Raw genomic sequence first — 22433 nt, forward strand, 5'->3', positions numbered from 1 at the left:
CCTCCCCTTTCATCTGACCCTGGTTTATCAGGTATCTTCAGGACTGGCTGCAAAGTACTCCTCTGTGGCCTAGCAGGGCTGCTCCTCCCTTGGGTGGGGGAGGTCAAAGACCCTGCCATTTAGTTCAAGTCAGAAATAACTCCTGTTCCCCTTACTAGGGTACCCACTTGGATACTGAGATGCAATGGGCTACATCTGAGCAGAGATTCTAGGTTTTATCCATGCATGGTCCTTGGTTAAAGAAACAGTCTCATAAAAGACCCTTGTGAAGGGGAAAAGGGACTGCTTCTGACATAAATTGATTGACCTGCTCTTTGGTCACCTTCCCCTGAGGGGGGGAGCAGCCTTAACAGGCCACAGAAGATGACAATGAAGCCATTCCTGATGAGATCTGATAGACTAAGATCAGAAGGAAGGAGAGAGGGACCTCCCCTATCAGTGGACTTGGGGAGGGGCATGCATGAAGAAGAGGGAGGGAAGGTGGGATTAGGAGGGGAGGAGAGAGGGATTTATGGGGGATACAAAGTGAATAAAGTATAATTAATAAAAGTTTTAAAAAAGACCCATGTGCCCTGGTATATTTGGTCCTTGTGGAGCTCCTGTCCTCTCCAGGTCATATTAAAACCCCCTTCTTTCTTATTATTTCCTGCATCCTGCCGAAGGTTTGGTTATGAATCTCAGTATCTGCTTTGATACACTGCTAGGCAGAGTCTTTCAGAGGCCCTCTGTGGTAGGCTCCTGTCCTGTTACTTGTTTTCTCCTATGTCCAATGTCCATCCCATTTGTCTTTCTAAGTGAGGATTGATCATCTTACCCCGGGTTCTCTTTCTTTTTTATCTTCTTTAGGTATGAAGATTTCAGTATGTTTATCCTATCTTATAGGTCTATATAAGTGAGTATTTACCCTGTGTGTCTTTCTGCTTTTGGGATACCTGACTCAGGATGATCTTTTCTAGTTCCCACCATTTGCCTGAAAAATTCATGATTTCCTTGTTTATAATTGCTGAGTAGTATTTCATTATATAAAAGTATCACATTTTTTTTATCCATTCCTCTGTTGATGGACATCTGGGTTATTTCCAAGTTCTGGTTATTACAAATAAAGCTGCTACAGACATGTTTGAGCATATGTCCTTGTTGTGTACTTGAGCATCTTTTGGATATATGCCTAGAAGTGGTATAGCTGGATCTTGAGGAATCATTATTCCTAATTGTCTGAGAAAGCACCAGATTGATTTCCAAAGTGGTTGTAAAAATTTACATTCCCACCAGCAGTGGAGAAGGGTTCCCCTTTCTCCACAACCTCTCCAGCATGTTTTGTCACTTGAGTTTTTGATCTTAGCCATTCTGATGGTTGCAAGGTGAAATCTCAGGGTTGTTTTGATTTGTATCTCTCTGATGGCTAAGGACATTGAGCATTTCTTTAAGTGTTTCTCTGTATTCTGTATACCTCTACTGAGAATTCTCTGTTTAGCTCTTTACTCCATTTTTTAATTGGATTGCTTGATTTGTTGCTTTTTAACTTCTTTATTTCTTTATATATTCTGGATATCAGCTCTCTGTCAGATATAGGGTTGGTAAAGATCCTTTCCCAGTCTGTAGGCTGTCATTTTGTTCTGACCATCTTCTGCTGGTCCTATGCAACCTTCCCTTAAGAGGAATTTGTTTCCTCAGTGATACTGTCTTAGAGGCAACTAAATTATCATTTTCAAGTAGTTATCAATTATAGATAGCTACTCAGTTAGGGATGGAGGCATGTGACCGCTTCTTTTTTCTCTTGGACATTATATGATACAGACCTATGCAGGAACTGTGCTTACTACCCCAGCCTCTGTGAGTTCATAAATGCATTGGTGCTATTAATTTAGAGAGCCTGTTTTCTTGGTGTCTTCTATCTCCTTTGACTCTTACACTCTTTCTTCTTCCTGTTCTGAAGGGTTCCTTGAGTCCTGATGGGGGAAATTTGATGAAGATATTTATTTCATTTACGGCTGAGTGTTCAAAGTCTCCCATTTTCTGTATATTATCTAGCTGTGGATCTCTTGTATTTGTTCCCACTGCTGCAGAAGGATATTTCTGTGATGATGGCTTAGAAAGGTTCTTGTGAAGGAATATAGCAGAATGTCGGTAGAAGTCATTTTACTGCTATGTTTTTTTTTGCTGTTGTTGCTATTGTTGTTTTAGAGCAGTCATAGTTGGTTTGACCCTGTGTCCCTGGGATATCTAGTCTGAAGTTCTTGGTCAGTAAAGCAGTCCTGGGTATGGATGAAATATTGTGGAGTAGGACTAAAGTCAATTCAGACATTGGTTGGTAACTCACAAGCTTTGTGCCATTATTGCCCTAGCATGTCTTATAGGCAGGACATCATTGTAATCAACAGTTTTGTGACTGGGTAGATGTTTATGCTACTCCTTTGGAAGTATGTCAAGTACTTTCCTCTACCAAAGTTGCTATAATGTTGGGATGAAGTCTCTACATAGGTACCAGCTCAACTACTCCATGTTCAGTAAGTTGAGTAGATATTGTCTTCATTAACAGTCCTTGGCTATTAGTTTATGGAGAACAGACTGTTAGCAATAGCCTGACTTGTTTGGGGATTCCCATAGGAACCCATTAGCTAAAATATTCAATTAAAATATAGCTCATTCCCAGTACTAAGGTTTCATTTGGTGACAAGAGATGTACAGTTGTGATACTCTGTCTTCCCCATTACTTGATAATTTTATTATATCCCCTTCAGATGTATATATATTTTACAAAGCTTATATTATATTATATTTTCAAACCACCACTAAATTGACCTTGATTTTACCTGTCTCCCTGTATCCCCTCAGCTTTCTCCCTCTTCTATCTTCCCAACCTCATCATCCTATTCCAGTCTCTTTCTCCTTCCCACGCATAACATCCAGTTAGAGAGAACATATGTCATTTGTGAGTCTGGGTTAACTTACCCAGTATGTTCTTCTCTAGTTTCATCCATTTACCTGGAAAGCTCAGGATTTTAAAAAATACAGCTGAATAATATTCGATATTGCATCTGTATCACAGTTACATTATCCATTTGTTGGTTGAAGGGTGTTTAGATTGCATCTGCTTCCTACCTATTGTGAATAGAGCAGCAAGGAATTTGACGGAGAAGTTATGTATAATTAAGATGATGTCGAGATCTTTTGGTATATGCCAAAAAGTAGTGTAGCTGGATCATAGAGTAGATGTACTTTTAGCCCTCTTGAGAGTTTGCCATACTGATTGTTTTAGTGGCTCTACTAGTTTGCAATCCCACCAACAGTGAGTGATGGTTCTCTTTTCCCCATATTCCCTCTATAAAAATAAAATTTTTCTATACAGCCAAAGAAAAAAAAATCAATTGAGGAAAAAAAAAAGAGAGAAAGAAACCTAAAGATTGGAAAGAGTGGGAGAGAATGTTTGCTGGCTACACAGAGGATAGAGGATTAATATTCAGAATATAAAAATATCCCCAAAGCAAAGACTCAATACCAAAACTGATACATTAAGAAATGGATTACAGAACTGAACATAGAGCTTTAAGAAAGAGTAAAAAATGGCTAAGAAATATTTTATAACATGCTTAACAATTAAAGAAACAATATATAAAATTATTGTGAGAATTAAATTTAAGCCCAAAGAGAATATCCAGCATCAACCAAACACCTCACGACAAGGGATGGTGAGGATGTGGGGAAAGAAGAATCTCATTCACTGTTGAAGCAGTTGCAAACTTGTGAAGTCACTCCAGTAAAGCAAATACCCAGAAAGTTACAACACCTCCTTCCCTTCCTTGTTCCATCTCTCCCTCTCTTTCTCGAGGTGGCTGACAGCTATTTCCAAGAAACTTGCCTTTATCTATAACTTCGTCTTGCCATTAGCTCATTCCCTTATTTCAGTCATCTGCTGCTCTGATTAGGAGTAAGTTGAGTCCCACCCAGGTAGGCAGGTCACTCCTGTCCTTTGGTCCTTGAAAGTTGCTGTGACTTTAATCATTATATTGAATGACAAACTATCAGAATGACTATCTTCATTCAGCTTAGAGGTCTCCCTCCATCTTCTTCCACTTCATGGTGATTTGAATAGGAATGTCCCCATGAACTTTATATATACAGTCCCCAATAAGGAACTGTCTGGGAAGAGTTAGGAGGCTTGGCCTTGTTAGATAATAAAATTCCTATTGGAGTTGTATTATAGGAGCATGTGCTTTGAAGTTTTTAATATGCCAATGGAGGTGACTAGACAGAATGGAGTTTCTGTCTCTCTGTTTTTGTCCGTCTCTCTGTCTTCTGTCTTTTTCTGCTTTTATTTCTGTCTGTCTCTGTCTCTGTCTATCTTTGCCTGCCTCTTGTGGTTCAGGATGAAAGGTCTCAGCTCTGCTGAAGAATGACAAGATGACTGCTTACTGACAGGACATCATAGATGAGCTGTGTAAAACTATAAGCAAGGAATGATTAAATGCTTTTTGTTCAAAGTGTTGCCTTAGTCATGGGGCATTTTCACATTAAGTACTTGACTAAGGATATATCTGTGCATTTAAGAAATCCTAATGAACTCTCTGGTAATGGGAAAGTCATGTTTCAATGACACATGACTTTATTAGTGACCACTTGAAAGAAATATGGGATACTTTTCCCAAACTAAGAGTCCTGGAAACAGGAACTGTCATCTGTGGGTTGTGTGCTTTCAGCTGCCCAGATTGAGGCATGTAGGGCTTCTCAGCCTTTCTCTCAAGCAGGGTGTCCACTTGTCCCTTTTAATACATGGCTCCTGAAACTATTACTGGCGTTTACCTGTTTCATAACATCATTCTCCCTCTCAGCCAATCAGCACCTGATAGAATCTCAAGGTTTCCATGGAGATGAGTAAACAAACTTTCCTCAGAGTCCAGTATCTCTGATCCTGTGCACACATGGTTTTGTCTTGTGAAACCCAACAAGCTTTTATATTATCCCTTTATCCAGATCCTATCCCTTTACTCCTATTTACCTCCATGACAATGTCAGGTATGAAATGAAACTTTAATGTTTATTTAATTGGACAGTTTCCTAAGTTGGGAAATTTCAGAATGATGTAGGAATAAGGGGAATGTACCGAATGACAAGATGGTCTCCTACTGTGGTCTTGGATCTGAAATTCCCTAGGGTTGTGACTTTGTTTGACTGAGCAGTTACTCATGCACTCACTAAATGTACCTTCATACTCTTTTTGATATAAGATGCTGGCAGGTTGTAGGGTTCCCTGGGGGTATTGAGTTTTTAAGAGCAGGGAAAAGAGCAGGAAACCAGAGAATTCCTGGGACTCTTTTGGCTGAAACAGAGAGAAAGAGAGAAGGGGGGGAGAGGTATATGTAAAAGGAGAACTGAGCAGCAAGATACTATTTGACAGCTGGTGCTGGTCCATGTTATTGTTGCCAGACCTCTATGAAGAGGGTTGCCTTGCTGACCTGGCTAGATAGGCAGCTGTATTCTACTCAGTGGTCAGTGAGCAACCCTCCTGGTCCTGGTGTTTACAGTTAAAACTGGGCCTTCAAGACAGAGAAATGGGTCCATGTTACATGTCTAGGACTCAAGAGCAGCTGTGTTTCCTGCTCTAGTCCTCCAGACAAACTCTCTAAAATAGTGTTAGTGCCAGGACTGCTTGTTCAGAGGTGCCACATGAGCTCATGGTGGTCTGAGGTAGCTGGGTAATCACTAGTTCACGGCTAGAATTCTCTGCTACATAATGAGATCCTAGAAAGCATGCCTTACAAAGTAAAACTCTGCCGTCCTTTAAAGGAATCTTTTCTCACTTTTAAAAGTCATTGTAAAAATTGTCATATTATTTTTATTGATTATGTAGGAATTTCATACTATATACATTACACTCCTTTCCCATTGTTCCCATGTTCACATTCATACCCATGTTTCACACTCAAAATAAATTAAAAATGAACAAACATCAGTTCAAATAAGTGTTGTTCACACACTGATTGGAACATGGTCAAAGTCTCAGTGCCAAGGCCATTAAAGATAAATGACTTAATCCTCCCCCCACCCCACCGCCACCCCACGCAGAAGCCATCAATCCTGAAGAACTCTATACTTCATCACCTTGATCACAATTGCTTATTATTGATTTATTGGGTGACTGATTACAATTTATTCACTTTATATCCCCGCTACATCCTCCTCCCTCTTCTCCCATTCTCACCCACCCTTTGTCTTTGACCCCTATGCCCTTTCCCTATTCCCCTATAGGGACAGACTCTTTCCATTCTATCTGTCTCTAGCTGATCAGGTCTTATCAAGGTTGGGTGCATCATCTTCCTCTGTGGCCTGGCATGGCTGCACACCTCAGAGGAGGTGATCAAAGAGCCAGGCACTGAGATCATGTCAGAGACATCTACTGCTCCCCTTAGTAGAACCTTCCTGGAAAATGAACAGCATATGGGCTTCCTTTGAAAAGGGGATCTAGATTCTCTCCATTCAAGGTCTTTGGTTGGAATACTGGTCTCTGCTTGCCCCCTTGGGCTGAGGTTTTTTGGCTCTCTTGTTCTCCTTGTGGAGTTCCTGTCTCCTCCATGTCTTTCTTTTTTTTTTTTTTCTTATCAGGTACATTTTATTAACTCTGTATCCCAGCCCTGTCACGATCCCTCATTCCCTCCCAGTCCCTGCCTCCCTCCCTCATCTCCACCGTGCCCCTTGCCAAGTCCACTGATAGGGGGGACTTCCTCCCCATTCATCTGATCCTGTTTTATCAGGTATCTTCAGGACTGGCTACAAAGCTCTCCTCTGTGGCCTAACAGGACTGCTCCTCCCTTGGGGGGTGGGGAGGCCAAAGAGCCAGTCATTGAGTTCCTGTTAGAAACAGTCCTTGTTCCCCTCACTATGGGAAACCAATTGGTTACTGAGTTACCACAGGCTACATCTGAGCAGAGGTTCTAGGTTACATTCATACATGGTCCTTGGTTGCATTTCAGTCTCAGAGAAGACCCTGTGCCCAGATATGTTTGGTCCTTGTGGAGCTCCTATCCTTTCCTCATCATACTAACTCCCCTTCTTTCTTATGATTCCCTGTACTCTGCCAAAGGTTTGGTCATGAGTCTTTGCTTTGAAAACACTGCTAGTTAGAGTTTTTCAAATGCGCTCAGTAGACTCCTGTCAATGTTTAATGTGCATCCCATCTGTCTTTCAAAACGAAGATTGATAATCATACCCCATGTCCGCTCTCTTGATTATCTTTTTTAGGTGTATAGATTTCATTATGTTTATCATATCTTATAGGTCTATATAAGTGAGTATATACCGTGTTTGTCTTTCTCCTTCTGGGATATTTCACTCAGGATGATCTTTTCTAGGTCCCACCATTTGCCTGCAAATTTCATGATTTCCTATATTTATCACCCTGCACAAAACTAAAGTCCAAGTGGATCAAAGACCTCAACATAAAACCAGATACTCTAAATCTGTTAGAAGAACAAAATGGGGAACAGCCTAGAACTCATTGGCACAGGACACAACTTCCTGAACAGAACACCAACAGCACTGGCTCTAAGAGCAACAATCAAGAAGTGGGACCTCATGAAACTGAAAAGCTTCTGTAAAGCAAAGGACACTGTCATCAAAACAAAACGCCTGCCTACAGATTGGGAAAGAATCTTCACTAACCCTTTATCTGACAGAGGACTAATATCGAGTATATACAAAGAACTAAAGAAGCTGAAAAGCAGCAAACCAAGTAATCCAATTAAAAAATGGGGAACAGAGCTAAACAGAATTCTTTGTAGAGGAATATCGAATGGCAGAGAAACACTTAAAGAAATGCTCATCCTCATTAGCCATCAGGGAAATGCAAATCAAAACAACCCTGAGATATCACCTTACACCCATCAGAATGGCCAAAATGAAAAACTCAAGGGACAACACATGCTGGAGAGGTTGTGGAGAAAGGGGAACCCTCCTCCACTGCTGGTGGGAATGTAAACTGATACAACCACTCTGGAAATCTATCTGGCACTTTCTAAGACAATTAGGAATAGTGCTTCCTCAAGACCCAGCTATACCACTGCTAGGTATATACCCAGAGTTTGCTCAAGTACACAAAAGAGATATTTGCTCAACCATGTTTATAGCTGCTTTATTTGTAATAGCCAGAACCTGGAAACAACCCAGATGTCCATCAACGGAGGAATGGGTACAGAAATTGTGGTATTTTTACACAATGGAATCCTCCATGTCTTTCTATCTCCTATTTCTTCCATAAGGATTTCAGCTCTCTGCCCCAAGTTTAGCTATGAGTCTCAGCATTCTCTTCAAGTCCTGGTGGGTAGAGTCTTTCAGAGGTCCTCTGTAGAAGGCCTCTGTTCTTTTCCTTGTCTTCTCCTGCTTCTGATGTCTATCCTATTTGTCCTTTTGAATGAGGATTAAGCATCTTCCCTAGGGTCCTCCTTGTTGTTTAGATTCATTAGGACTATAGATTTTAATATGTTTATCCTATATTATACGACAAATATCCACTAAAGGGAAATGGGTTAGGAATGAAACCTTGCACAACCACTTTGGAAATCAATCTGGTGCTTTCTCAGAAATTTAGAAATAGTACTACCTCAAGCTCCAGCTATACCACTACCCAAATATGCCTCAACATTCAATAAGGAGATTTGTTCAGCTATGCTCATAGACGCTTTATTTGTAATGGCCAGAATCTGGAAACAACCTACATGTTCCTCAAAAGAGGAATGGATACAGAAAGTGTGGTACATTTACACAATGGAATAACTAAGTAATTAAAAAGAAGGAAAACATGAAATTTGCAGGCAAATGGTGGGAACTAAAAAAGATCATCTTGAGTGAGGAAACCCAGAAAAACACATATGGTATATACTCATTTGGTCACAGTTTTTAAAAACTCTCTTCAATGGCATCCTGCCAGGACTGCATCTTCCTTTTGGTGTAGACGCTAAGAGAACATGCACTGCCACATCGTTTCTGGATGAGGCAAGCACCATGGGCACCACCATGGCCTCCAGCTACAACATAGACAGTGAAGATCTTTTTAGTAGGCCCTATCCAGAAAATGAACCCTTATTCATCCCACCACTGCTAGTGGCTGTGGCTCTAGTTTCACTTCTCTCTGCCCCATGCATGGATCTCTGCTCGGCCATCTTTATTTTCTCCATTTTTTGAGACCACTTTTTCAAAAAATATTCTCCAAAGACATGCATTTTTAGTTGTTCTGAAGATAGTGTGTTCTCTGTAGACTTGTGTTGTGCTGCAGTGTATCTCCTCTGAGCCTTCACGGGTCTCTTGGGCTTCTTATAGCTGCTCCAAAGTCCTTAGGATGCATGAAGCTGCTGTCATCTTGAATCCAACTTCATTGTAATAACTTCATTATTTAAAAAAGCAATCCTGTTTCTTTTTTAATTGTTTTAATATAGTTTAATGTATATTAACATTAACTCCCAGAGAAGCAAAGGTCTCCTTTCCTAAAAACTTTTTTATCTGTTGACAGGAGGGAACTTTGTGATACCCAGACAATCAGACCATCATAATTGTCTAGATAACAAAGGACCTTTCACTACTGGAACAACAAATGTGGTAAGTTTCATTGCACTTTACCATGAAGATATTTTACATGAAATCATATTTGGCAAATTTAAATTCCTAGTGTCTTTCTCTGTGTTTAAACTAAAGAAATAGAGTGATAATATATCACCTTTTCTTTACATTGTCAGTGGGATAGAGAAAAGAAGTAAATACTGTAAATAGGTAGTCTTTAGACTACTTTGCATTTCTGCTCTCAAACACCCTAACTCCCCTAAACACATACAGTATAGGATTGTGCAGTGTTGTGGTCCAAGGTGTTGACAGTTCTCAAAGGTTTGTTTCTTTCTGCTGTTTCTCAGCCTTGGTTCCCAAAGTCCTTCAACAGCAGGAACTGAGTTTTCATTACTCATTGTCACTCAGATGTTTTTGAAGATTTGAGCATCATAGATACTAATTAAATAAGAGGGAACACCCAAACCCAAAGCCTTGTGCCTCCAGCTGGGACTGGAAGCTCAGGTGCTCCCTAATTGTCTTGGTCATATCAGGAGAAGTCTCTGTTGTGAGAGCTGGTTTTATGTGTATGCATAATCCTCCAGTGTGTGCATAACCACTCATAGCTATGTGTTTTAGGTATTTAATATTTAATATTGATATGTATTTTGGTTAAGCAGTGGTTATTGCTAACCCTTCTGTATGCCCAAATCACCACATAGAGACTAAGATTTATCTAATTAACCTAACACACAATGTTGGACAATGGTTACTCCATCTTAAATCTCCAAACCTGCATACCTTCCTACCACTCAGATTTTACCCATTATACTTATTTTAGTCATATTTGAGGTCCAGTTCATCTCTCCATGTGGTTCTAACTTCTTTCCTGCTCACCTCTTCCCCTACCCTCCTGCTTCCTTCCTCTACCCTCTGGACTAGGATGTCTCACCCTATTTTCCCCATTGCACTGCAGTATCTGATTGTTTTATTGACAACACAGAGAAAAAATGGTGGCATGTTTACACAAACCTGAGAGAGGTGAGCATCACAATGTGCTGTCTTGACTTTGAAACCAGATAGTAGGGTAGAGAAATTAGGATTTGAATGAACAAGAGTAAATTGTATACATTCCAAAAGAACATTATGGCAACAACTATGTAAAGTCATGGTGCAAATCTCAATAAACAGGCTGTTTGTAAGGAGGCCTTTTTAGGTTACATGCTACCTGAAAGCTCATTTGCATTGTGTTTTCAAGGAACACAGAGATCCCAGGTTCAGAATCTGCCACTTTACTACCATATTAAGCGGATCTCATGCTGTGCCTGTTCACTAAATTTACTGAGCTGAACCACAAGAAATAATATTTTATTTGCTCTAATGTATGTAGAGAGAGATTTGTCACAGAAGCTAGCACACATACATGTAACACACACACACACACACACACACACACACACAAGCACATTCAAGCATTCAAGCAAACATTATGTACTAGCTAGCTGGAACAGCAGGAGGATGGATGGCAGGAGATGGGTTTTGATGTTTCCTGTCTTCTCTTTTGTCTTAGACCATCCGCAGACACAATGATGTCAGTCTACCTCCCCAAGAGTGGTTCCAGATCTTAAGTGCTCTAGGGCAGGACATCAAAATCAACAAAAAATTTTCCAAGGCTTCTTATATGAGCCTGAGAGACGACTTCTTCAAAATGGCAGCTGACTTGGATGAATGTGGAAAAGAAGAAGGAGCCTTTATTCCCTATCATAAATTCCTCACATGAGAACAAGCAGTTTCTATCTCCTTTTCTGGGACTGTTCTCTAACTCATGCTGCTCTCCTGCTCATGTTTGTCACATTTGCTGAGAGTTACTGAATTTGACAATGTCAGGTTTTAATCATATTTCTGGCAGTTCATATACAATCTTTTCATCCCTATTCAAAGACACAAAGACCAAAGATGTTGTGGTCATAAATAAAGAACTTCATGAGTAGGAGTTCTTTAAAATATATATATTAATTATATTTTATTCACATTGTATCCCAGCTGTAGTCCACTCCTTCATTCCCTCCCAGTCCCATCTCATCTCCTCCCATGCCCCTCCGCCAGTCCAGTGGTAGGGGAGATTCCCCTTCCATTTGATCCAAATCTATCAGCTCTCATCAGGAATAGCTGCATTGGCTTCCTCTGTGACCTGGTAAGACTGCACCCTCCTGAGAGGGAGGTGAATGAAAGCCGACCACTGAGTTCTTGTCAGAGATAGTCCCTGTTTCCATGACTAGGGAACTGACTTGGACACTGAGCTGCCATGGACTACATTTGAACAGGGGTTCTAGGTTATCTTCAAAATGGTCCATAGTTGGAGTATCAGTCTCAGAAAAGGTGCTTGTGCACAAATTTTTTTTTTCTCTCCTTCTGGTGCTCCTGTCCCCTCTTGGTCTTTCTATCTCCCGCTTCTTTCATAATATTTCCTACACTCTGCCCAAAGTTTAGCTCTGAGTCTCAGCCTTTTCTTTGATGGCCTGTGGGATAGAGTCTTTCAGAGTCCCTCTGTTAGGCTCCTGTCCTGTTCCCTGTTTTCTTCCCCTTCTGAAGTCCATGATCCATGAAGATCATGCCTTTCAGAATGAGGGTTGATCATTTTACCCAGGTTCCTCCTTCTTGATTAGCTCCTTTAGGTATACAGATTTTAGTATGATTATCCTATATTATATGTCTAATAATACTTATAAGTGAATATATACCATCTGTGTCTTCCTGCTTCTGGGATGGATACAGAAATTGTGGTACATTTACACAATAGGATTCTACTCAGCAATTAAAACAAGAAAATGATGAAATTTGCAGGCAAATGGTGGGACCTAGAAAAGATCATCCTGAGTAGGGGTTCTTAATCCTGTTCCCAGATGACCAGGTCCTTGAAAATAACAGTTGGCAGGGAAGGAGCTCATATCTGAATTGGTGGGGGGATTGATTAGCAAATGGCCTCTGAGGGACAGGATTATCTCTGATGTGTAGCCAAATCCAGATCCCTCTTCTCTTCATCCTGTAGCCTCTTGAGTTGTATAGGAAAGAAGGTTGCCTTCCCTGTAGGTACAGTCACCAGAGGACTGTAGAGCACTTGGAGTCAGTGGGGTTCATCACAGTAAAGATTTTTCCCAAGCTCTTCATCATTCTTACACAGGCAGATTAAATACAAGATTGTGAATCTAACACCAGATCATGACTCTTATAGGCTCAGTGACAAGAGTGCTCTGTTTGATGAAGTAAATGATGTTAAAATCTCACTAGTCATGTCTAGCCCTGAATTTGGTGAAGCAGAACCTAAGGAGATGCACAGGACTCTGAGGAGCTCAGGCAATGGCATGGGGTTTCCTGGCCATGGTTTCCCTGATCTTCAGAAGACTGTGCATGCTGAGTAGAGACATCACATTCTTATTTCACAGAGGAGGAGAAAACTCAGGTATAGAGATGAGTTCAGCAGGACATTTTGCATTTCCCTGTTCTTACAGCTGCTAGAACAAGCGTTCTTCTGTTTGTTTTCCACTGTTAGTATTCTGTAACGTGAAGATATTCTCTTGAGTTCATGTTGTAACTCTCTCTCTCTCATTTTCTTACAATTCCAAAGACAAATCACTGTTACAAGGGACTCATGTGTCCTCTGAGATATCAGCTTTTTGTACGGTGACAAAAAGCACATATTCACATAAAATTATCCTGATCATACCCTCCTCTCAAGCAAAGTTTCTGACAGGGTCATGGATTGTTCTTGACCTTTGGACTGATGTGAGCGTTGAAGCAGGTTAGCAGCATCCCTGGGTGCAGCATCCCACCAGGTAACCCCAGCACATGCACTCCTAACTCTGAGCACCCTCAGTGTCTCCCTTCATTGCCTAATGGTCTCTCAGGTGAGGTTGTGCCCTGCTGGGAAACAATATACAAAGGTGCTCTATGAGCAGGAATCCGTATTGAGATTGGGAATAGAAGAAAGGGACCACTGTCTTTATTTCCTGGTTTTAAGTTCAAGGTTATGACCTGTTTCCTCAAGGATCTGTGGGTCCATTGATTCTATGTGCTGCCTCCTGTGTGCTGGGATGACAAACATGCACCTTAACAGCTTAGCTATGTTTCTTGAGAGCTGACATTTCCTGTATGTGCCAGTTTAATATTATAGTAATGACTCATATTTTTCCAGACACTGGCATGAAGACTGATGCTGGATTTCAGGGTGTTCCTCTGTAAACTCTAGGATCTTCTGAAATCCTGCATGCAGAGGCCAAATTTCCACAGGGCCTAATTTAACCATGTCAAAATGTTCTGTACATCTTATTCATTTTCCTTTATTTCTTAGATTATATTTGGAAAAAATTAACATTGGCCCAAAACTCCGAAAAAGGGATGCAGGTGGAAGAAGATCGAACTTCATCAAGGTGGGTCTTTATTGCCTAAGATGATGAACAAATATTGCCAGAGCAGCCTGGAGGTACTCAAAGAAAATCCACAGATCCTGACACTTGGTGGAAAGGGGTCAGATGCTGCCTCAGCAAAACAGTAAAGAGAGGGATGGCTGGGAATAGGGTTCAAGCTGTATGTGAGTTATTGCTGCCTTTCCCAACTTGTTTTATTTCCTTTTTCTCACATTAGAACTGTTCTAATTCCCCATTTTGATTTTGTATTTCAGATCCTAAACATCGTTTTTGACAGGGCCGAGATTTTAAAGAGGAAACTACTAAACAAATATAACAGGGAATATAAAAAATACCTAATGGAGATGGTCAGTATCAGGAGCACAGAGACAGTGGGATTACATGGCAGCTATCCAGCCTGTTCTTTGACTGTCTTGTTATGTTCCATTGGAGTCTGTGAGTCAATGAATAGGCTCCACAATCACTTGCACATAAATGCACTTGCATCCATACTAGCTAACACACACAGTCAAAACACACACACACACACACACACACACATATCCCCCACACACAGAGAGATGGGGAGAGTGTAGAGAAGACTGAGATTTAGCTATTACTAGAGACATCCATATAGGAACTGAGTAGGGGTTGAAGGCTCTTTTCCACCACACCAGATTTATTGATCTGTTTCTGAGATGTCAGACATGAACAGAACTAGGTTTTGTTCATGTCTGTGATGACAAGACTTTTCTTCTGAGATTTCAAGTATTTACCTAAATCCTTTTCCTGTAGAAGAATAAAGAAGAGGAAGCAGCAGAGCAGGCAACTTTCTGGGAGGTCATAAAATCCAGATATTCCACTTCTTGCACTATTCTGTTTGATCCATTGTATGGACCTAAAGAAAGCAAAAGTGGAGAAGTAGGACCTGGTATAACATGTACAGTAAAGGAAGCTCAACCTTCCTCAGTACCAACCAAAACCTCCAGCCCAAAACAGCAGTGTATAGTAGAGGAGAACACTAAGTTTGTCATTCCAAGCACATCAACATCTGCCAAGCAGCCTGGGGCAAATGACCCAGAGAAAAGCACAGGTAAGTGGCTAGTTCTTTGATCCCCCCCAGGGGAAGAGTATCCTTGCTAGGCCATAGCGGAGGACATTGCAGCCATTTCTGATGAGACCTGATAAGCTAGGGTTAGATGGAAGGGGAGGAGGACCTCCCCTATCAGTGGACTTAGAGAGGGGCAGGGAGGAGATGAGGGAGAGAGCTTGGGATTGTAAGGGACTGAGGGGATGCAAAGTAAATAACCCGTAATTAATATAAAAAATAAAAATTTCAGGATGTTCCACTTGGCACTCTCTTCCATTAGATCCTTTGTATGGACCTGAAGAAAACAAAAGTGGAGAAGAAAGACCTGGTGCAACATTAAGAGCAAAGGAAGCTCAGCCTTCCTCAGTGCCAACCAAATCCTCCAGCCCACCACAACAGCATTCCAGAGAGGAGAATGCTAAGTTAATCACCCCAAGCATGTCACTATCTGAAGGGCTGCCTGGGGAAAATGCCACAGAGGAAAGCACAGGTAAGTAACCACAGGTTTCTGACTTGGAAAACATTTGTGTAGAATTGGTTCCCCATTTAAACACAGAAATGAGCTAAATGCACGATGAAGTTATGGTATAAAAAATGCAGGTTTATTGGGAGAAGCTTTTGGCCGCAGTACTGGGGAAAGAGACGAGAGAAAGAAAATCATGCACAGAGAATGAAGGAGTGAGGAGAAGAAGAGGATGAAAGATACACAGAGAGCAGAGTGAGAGGAGAGAGATAAGGAAACTTAAATGTCTGGATTATATAATTAAGTGAAGCCCCTGTCCCTGGGCTGGAAAGCACAGGGTAGTTGGTCAGAGCTTATCCTAGCCATGCCCACAGCAGGTAGGGGCCAAGGGATTCTGGGAAAACCTGGAGGCCAGGTGCACTTTGGTATGATCTGAAACCTAAGAGTCCCCATTGCATGTGGCTCAGCCACACAGTTGAGAGATTAGAACTCACCAGTAAAGTAAGGATTTGCTGATAGATAGGTGTTTGAGGTCTGGAGCACTGAGCACCACCACAGAGTATGTTGCATTTCCTTGTTCATGTCTTCAGTCTTTGGCTTCCGTGGTCCATTTACACTCATCTCACAGTCACATCCAAAACTATTGTTCCATCCACTCAAGTTGGCTATAAAGTCCATGATCCTAGCTCCCAGTCAGCTGTGCCCAGAGATTGGAGAAAGCATACCCAGCTCACTTTGTGATTCCATCATGGGGAGGGACTGATGGAGAGAATTCCAATGACATTTCCTTTCTCTACCAGGCTCTCAAGATGAATTCTGGGCATGAACACCAGGCCCTGTTGCCCAAGACTTTTCTCTCTTTTCCATTGCAGTTCAGAAAGTTAGAGGCCTATGTCCTGTGATCCTCCCTCACGATTTATGTGAGAAATTTCTAAAGTCTGCGAGGAAGAACACTACGAAGATAATTGATACCTGTGGTGTTTTGTGCGGATCCATGGTAAAAATATGAAAAGTCCTTCCTAATCTGAGGTTGTTTCTTCCCCTTGTCTTTCCATGTCTGTCAGAGAACATATCCAAGGTCTGTGTCCGTAGACATCACCAGACAGAAGGAACTGTGGGTGACAAGGCCTGGAAACCTTAAATTTGATGACTTTGTATTTGGCTTTTCAGAATCCCTTGAAACATTTGAAACATGTTATAGTTGGAAATTTCCATTGTAGTGGTAGCTAATGCTGCTAATTCCTGTTACTGCCAAACTGATGCTGAAGGCTTCCTACAGGTTCAAACCAGCTTCACAGGGAGAATGAGACATTGTCTTGAAGGCAAAGAGAGCAGAGCAGCAAGTAGACAGGCAGTTAGGCAGGAATGAGGCATATAGACATGCATGGTGACTATTCTAAAAGAAAAAGGAGGACTCAATTACTTTTGGGTCCTGCTCTGAGCACCTAATCTGGTAAGCCTTGAAACTTACATTACAAACATCTCAGCTTCCTGAGTGGAACTGCTGGCAGCTGCAGGAGGAGTCTAGGACTAGGATGTGCCAAGCAGGACTTCTCAGGGTCATCTCAGCATCTGTTTCTTTATACAGAACCTACAAGATCTCCCAAGATTGTGAAACACTGAGGGGAGGGAGAACAGTAAGGGTCATTCACTTGGGTGAGGGATTCACTTACTTGTGTTATGAATGAGTGGGATTGAGACTGCTAGGATATTTTAATAACTTATTTTCTCTTGGCAGGTAGGAGAGGAGTACCATATCATGCACATAGTCATACCACCCCAGGAAGGAGGCCCTGACTATTGTTATGCCACCAATGAGGAGGAACTGTTTTTTATCCAAGAAGAACTAGGGCTTCTCACCTTAGGGTGGATTCATGTAAGCAAATAACCTGATGGCAGGGTTCTCTTTTTTCTCTCTTAGAAATATCCTGCCTAAATCTTTCTCTGCACAGAGTAAATCCATATCATTCTTCTGTTTAAACATGCAGTCAAGATTGTTCCAGGATGAGTCATAGGACCATTTCCTATTGTTTTTTACAACTTTTTAAATTTTTCCTTTAATCAAAGCAATTCTACAAAGTCGCTATGCTTTGAGAGTCTGGGCCAAGAACAGCACCTTGCCTAGGATGTAAAGGAACATGGCATAGAAAACATGTCCCCCCAAATATTATTAATTACACTATTTTAAATAATACAAGAGAGTTACTTGTAAAGTTATGTTTTTTTTTTTTATTTATGAAGACTTACTTTCTTTCTGCACACCCAAAGATATCCTACCTGTGAGGTTTTCAAGTGTTTGTACATGCTGAACATACTTTTGTTGATTTTCAATAAATACAGCAACTTGCCTAGAGATTTCTTCGGAATGGTTCTCTCATTATCAAGTACTGAAGCTCACAGAACAAAAAGCTTTTCTTGGAATATTGACAGGTGTAAACTACAATCACGTGGTTTATTTCTAGGTTTTAAGATATCACATATACTTATACTCAGAACTTGAGAAGTTGAGCTTTCTGAAGCAGTCTTCTGTGACTTCATGATTTTCAGCTCAATACAATTTCTTACTGTTTTGTCTAAATCAACAACATAGTATGTAATAATCAAAATTTGGCCCTTTGTGTCTAGTAACACAAATGGGCGATCACACATAACCTAGTACCAATTCAGATGAGGTATTTTGGACTGCAGTTTTCAGGAGATATCTAGATCCCTGTGAGTTTCAGAGAAGAGGGCCACACTTGAAGTGACTTAAGATGAATTGTAAAGATGGGACAGAAGGGGTTCATGGGAGAGGAGTCAACATTGGATACCTATACTGTGCTCCTCCATCAGTGAGCAGTTCTGTTGGTGTTTGGTATCAGAACAGGATGACATATATTTGTTGATATGAACTATCAAAGCCATGGTATCCACTGACTGGTGTAGACAGAAAAAATAGTGGTGATTTTGAATAGAGGAAGAACTGTTTGAGTTATTCTGGGTAGAACCATTTCCTGACCAAAACCATAGTCCAAAAGTTAAAGATACAAGACTGATTGAGATGTGAAGATCAGTTAAGGTTTGGTAGCTGCTAACATCCAATGATAGGATAGTAGCAGTCTGTTGAGGAAGAGTGAGATTTCAGAGATCCTAGTAATGAGGACCAGAGGCTGATGAGTCTGGGACAGAGCAGGCTTTTAGCTGGGCTCATGGTGATGTTAGTGATCCTCTCATAAGGATCAATAGGGCTTCTAGAGAAGGACTGAGATGGGAAGTGGAGTTAATTCTTACTGTGTGAAATTTAAGGTATATGTGAGATATCAAAATCTATATGGCCATTGGAAGGAAGTTTTGGCAAGCCAGTAGAAACCAGGAGAGGGACTTGGGAGGCTGTTGCATAGACTTGGCCTAGGAAATGGGGTAGATGGGGAGAGCTGACTGCTAGAGAATCTATTCCCTGGCAGCTGACGTGGAGGTCTAACAAGGAGAACATGGAACACAGTGGGTGATGAAACAGCAACAATGCTGCAGGAGTACTGGTTAGGAGGTTCTCCAAAACCACACAGCAAGGAGAGTTGAAGAATTAATTCAGCATGTGACTTACAATCTCCAGCAGGGAGAGTATTCATATCTCCTGTTGGGGTTCTGAGGATATTGGCTAATGTATTTTAGGTCACGGTGGGTAGAGATTTCAAGGTTTAGCAGATTCTTAGAAATATGTGTATCATGGCACCCTCATGGAATTTTACCACTCAGGAGGATGAGGCTGCTGGATGGTGACTTCAGAATCAACCTGGGCTAATAGTAAGACTGTGCCTCAAAACAAAAGTCATCTGATGTAGGTTGAGGCTATTTTTAGAATCTGTCATTACTGTCATACTAAACTTGGATCTGATCCCTAGATTCTTGAAAAAGGAATAATTATGAGTCTATTCTTGACAGAACTTGGTTAAGAGAGTACTGACATGAGAGGAAACTGTAAATTGGTATTAACATGGTTTTATATGTTGGTGTGGATTTTCTTGATTTTACTTTTTCTTTGACTTCACTTTAGATTTTTAAAGAGTGATATTTAAAATATTGCTAACTTGTAAGTATATATACATGAATAGTACAGTTTAATAGCTCATTGAATAAATATGAAAAGAACACATAACTTAGAGAAGGAAACAGGAATATACCAGGAGCCTAGTCCAAATTCCTTCCTTCATTCCTCCAGATTAAATTTTGCTTTCACCATCTATTCATGAATTTCATTAATGATCACATCCTAGTGTGCCCTCCTCCATGCCAACAATACTTGGAATGCAATGGCTAGATATGTAACTTTTACCTTTGCCTTCCTTGGCTTAACATCTGCGGGATTCATCTCTACTCTGGCATGCAGCTGTCTGATGTGTTTTTAGACTATTGATTCAGTTAAAAAGGGGAGAGAAGAAAAGGAAAGTGGGGTAAATCAAGGAACAATAGTACAGTACCACATCTGAAGGGCAGAAGGAACTCCTCTTCACATAGGGAGTATTCACATGAGGTTCAGAGGCAGGAGTGAAGGCAGACAACTGAAGCCCCAGAGAGATTGTTGAATCATTATTTGTAGTGGTCATCCGAAAGCTTGATGAGGAAGGACTGTCTGCTGTTTGCAGCAGGGAAGCAGTTGTAGGTTAGAAGCTGAAGGACAACTCTTGAAATGGTTATCATTTAGACATTAGATATAACTAAGCATGGATGAATAAAAGAGTCTTGTTCTCAGTGAGGGACAAGCTAAACATGACAGAGAGAAACTTAGCTTCTTTTGGCCTCTATGTGTTAGGAGTACAAAGCAGACTGTTCTTTCTTCCTTCTCCATCTAGCAGATGAGTTTCCCCTGAATGATTTGAGGGATCGTGGTAGGGGCTAATTGTTGAATCTGGATGGGCTTGCCTTTCTTGGTGGATCTGACCTGACTGACTATGCTCACTTGCAATTCTTCTTTTGTTTTTGTAGACCCATCCAACCCAGAGAGCATTCTTATCAAGTGTGGACCTACACACCCACTTTTGCTACCAGCAGATGCTGCCTGAGTCCATCGCAGTGGTGTGAGTCCCCAAATACAAAGAGTGAGTGTGTAAGATTCAGATCTGGAAGGTACAAGGGCAAAATGTTTTCATGGTTGAAAATTATTTAAAATTTATAGAGTGTATTAACTGATTGCTATTCCGTTAAGAGCAATATTCTAATTAATACCAGCTGCTCTTAAAAATATGTTGATATCACTGCTTAATTTCTAGGACAAATTATCAAGAAGTAACCTCAAGAGACTGAGATTGAAATTCTACACCAAACACTCTACATGAGTGTCCTCTCTTTTCATTCCCAACGTCAAGTTATTGTGAATTCCTCAGCAGATCTAGTATTGGAAAAAACAATGAATTATCCTGCTTCCTTTTGTTAAAAAAAAAAAACCAAAAAACAAAAAACGTACCCTGGATGTTTTCCCACAGTAACAAAAAGACTCCGAATTTAGAATTTTTTTCGGCCCTGGTTCCTTACATTATTGATCTAAATAGACCTAATGCTTTACTTGGTTCTTCTTCCTAATCATTTCTTCTGTTGAATCCCCCTGCCCACTTTGGCTATGGTGAAATAAAGATATTCAGAATATGAGAGAGCTAGACAGAGGGGATGCAGACGAACAAAGGCAAGAGGAGGCATATGAGAACCAGGAGGAGAAAGAAAAAGCAAAATGAAATAATGAAGGGGAAAGGAGAAAGAAAAAAAGAAAGAAGAAGAAGAAGAAAATGATTAGGAATAGCACCAGGAGGACAATGTCTGGGAGAAGGATAAAGATGACAGTGATGGCTTTGAATCGGAGTAGGAGGAGATGCAAAGGTTCTAGAGATGGGAAGAAGAGTTGTGCAGAGAAAAGAGATAGGAGGAGGGGTGAGAAGAGAGAGTGAAAGAGTAAAAGGGAGAAAGAGATCCAGGAAAGTAGAAGAAACAGGAAACGAAAATTAAAGAAGGAAGAAAAGATGAGAGAAAGGTAAACGGGAGAGACAGAAGAAACCTAGGGGCATATCTGCTTGACTATGACTCTGCTTTTTCGTTTCAGAACTGGAATTTTCTCACAGACACCTACTGGGATAAATGAAATTTCCTGCTGCTCCAGGAGGGGGTTCTATCCTCATAGAGAGGACACTTCTCTCTTCTGCGTATGTATCTTTGTACAATGGATCAAGACGTTGGTCTCAGCCAGGACCTAGAGCTGATAAGGTTTCTCATCTTTGCTGATCTACTTGGAATTTCAGCATCATCGGTCACTTTCCTAAAAGTTCATAATAACTATGTAAATAGAAAGCAGTGGGCAGTGAAGATAAGTTTTCTTTCATTTACAACCTGGTCATTTATGTTCTATGAGGGTATTGACCATTACTGGTCGTTTTACATAATATCTGTTGATTTTAATACAATGTACTTTCCAAGGTTCTTGAGAGAATAGTGGAAGTAGGACTGGGGTGTACATCAGGGTCAGAGTGTGAGCTCAGCGTGCGTGAAACCCTGGATTCTATCTCCTATATCATTGGGAACAGAAGTAATAGACAGAGTATAGAATCCATTAGTTTAATCAATGCTTATTACATGTTACTTTGTTCTTCACCAGTATCAATTACTAAGTTTCCGTTAGAGATCTGAATAAAGAAAAGGCCGTGTAAGATAGGTAAACTAAGCATCTTTTATCCTGGGATTCTGCCTAGGTATTAGGATTCTTACCTGCCTAGGGAGGTGGTTTCTTCTCCCAGGTTGTGTTTAGTGATATCACAAGTAGTATGATCAGATTGATCTCCAGGTCAGACCAGCTTCAAGTCAGTGTGATTCTTGCATTTTGTATAAGCCTTGACCCTTCCACAGAGTTTACATTAAGAGGAATGCAGCAATATAGTGAAAGGACCAGAACCTGCCTCATAAAGTATATGAGATCCAGATATGAAGCCACAGA

General features: G+C 40.8%; 1 protein-coding gene across 1 annotated transcript in view; it reads left to right on the forward strand.

The window, feature by feature from the left end:
* Window positions 1-12815: 12815 nt before the first annotated feature.
* The window catches only part of LOC129667664 (STAM-binding protein-like), a 30450-nt gene continuing 20832 nt past the window's right edge, over window positions 12816-22433 (forward strand). The window contains 9 exon segments of the mRNA XM_055595323.1: window positions 12816-12940; window positions 13874-13952; window positions 14204-14296; window positions 14724-15021; window positions 15269-15508; window positions 16354-16478; window positions 17220-17357; window positions 20444-20556; window positions 21549-21648. Coding sequence (XP_055451298.1) covers window positions 12816-12940; window positions 13874-13952; window positions 14204-14296; window positions 14724-15021; window positions 15269-15508; window positions 16354-16478; window positions 17220-17357; window positions 20444-20556; window positions 21549-21648 — 1311 coding nt within the window.

Source organism: Psammomys obesus, unplaced genomic scaffold (genome assembly GCF_907164565.1).
Source record: "Psammomys obesus unplaced genomic scaffold, mPsaObe1.curated_primary_1811, whole genome shotgun sequence".
In the NCBI taxonomy this organism is placed as follows: Eukaryota; Metazoa; Chordata; class Mammalia; order Rodentia; family Muridae; genus Psammomys; species Psammomys obesus.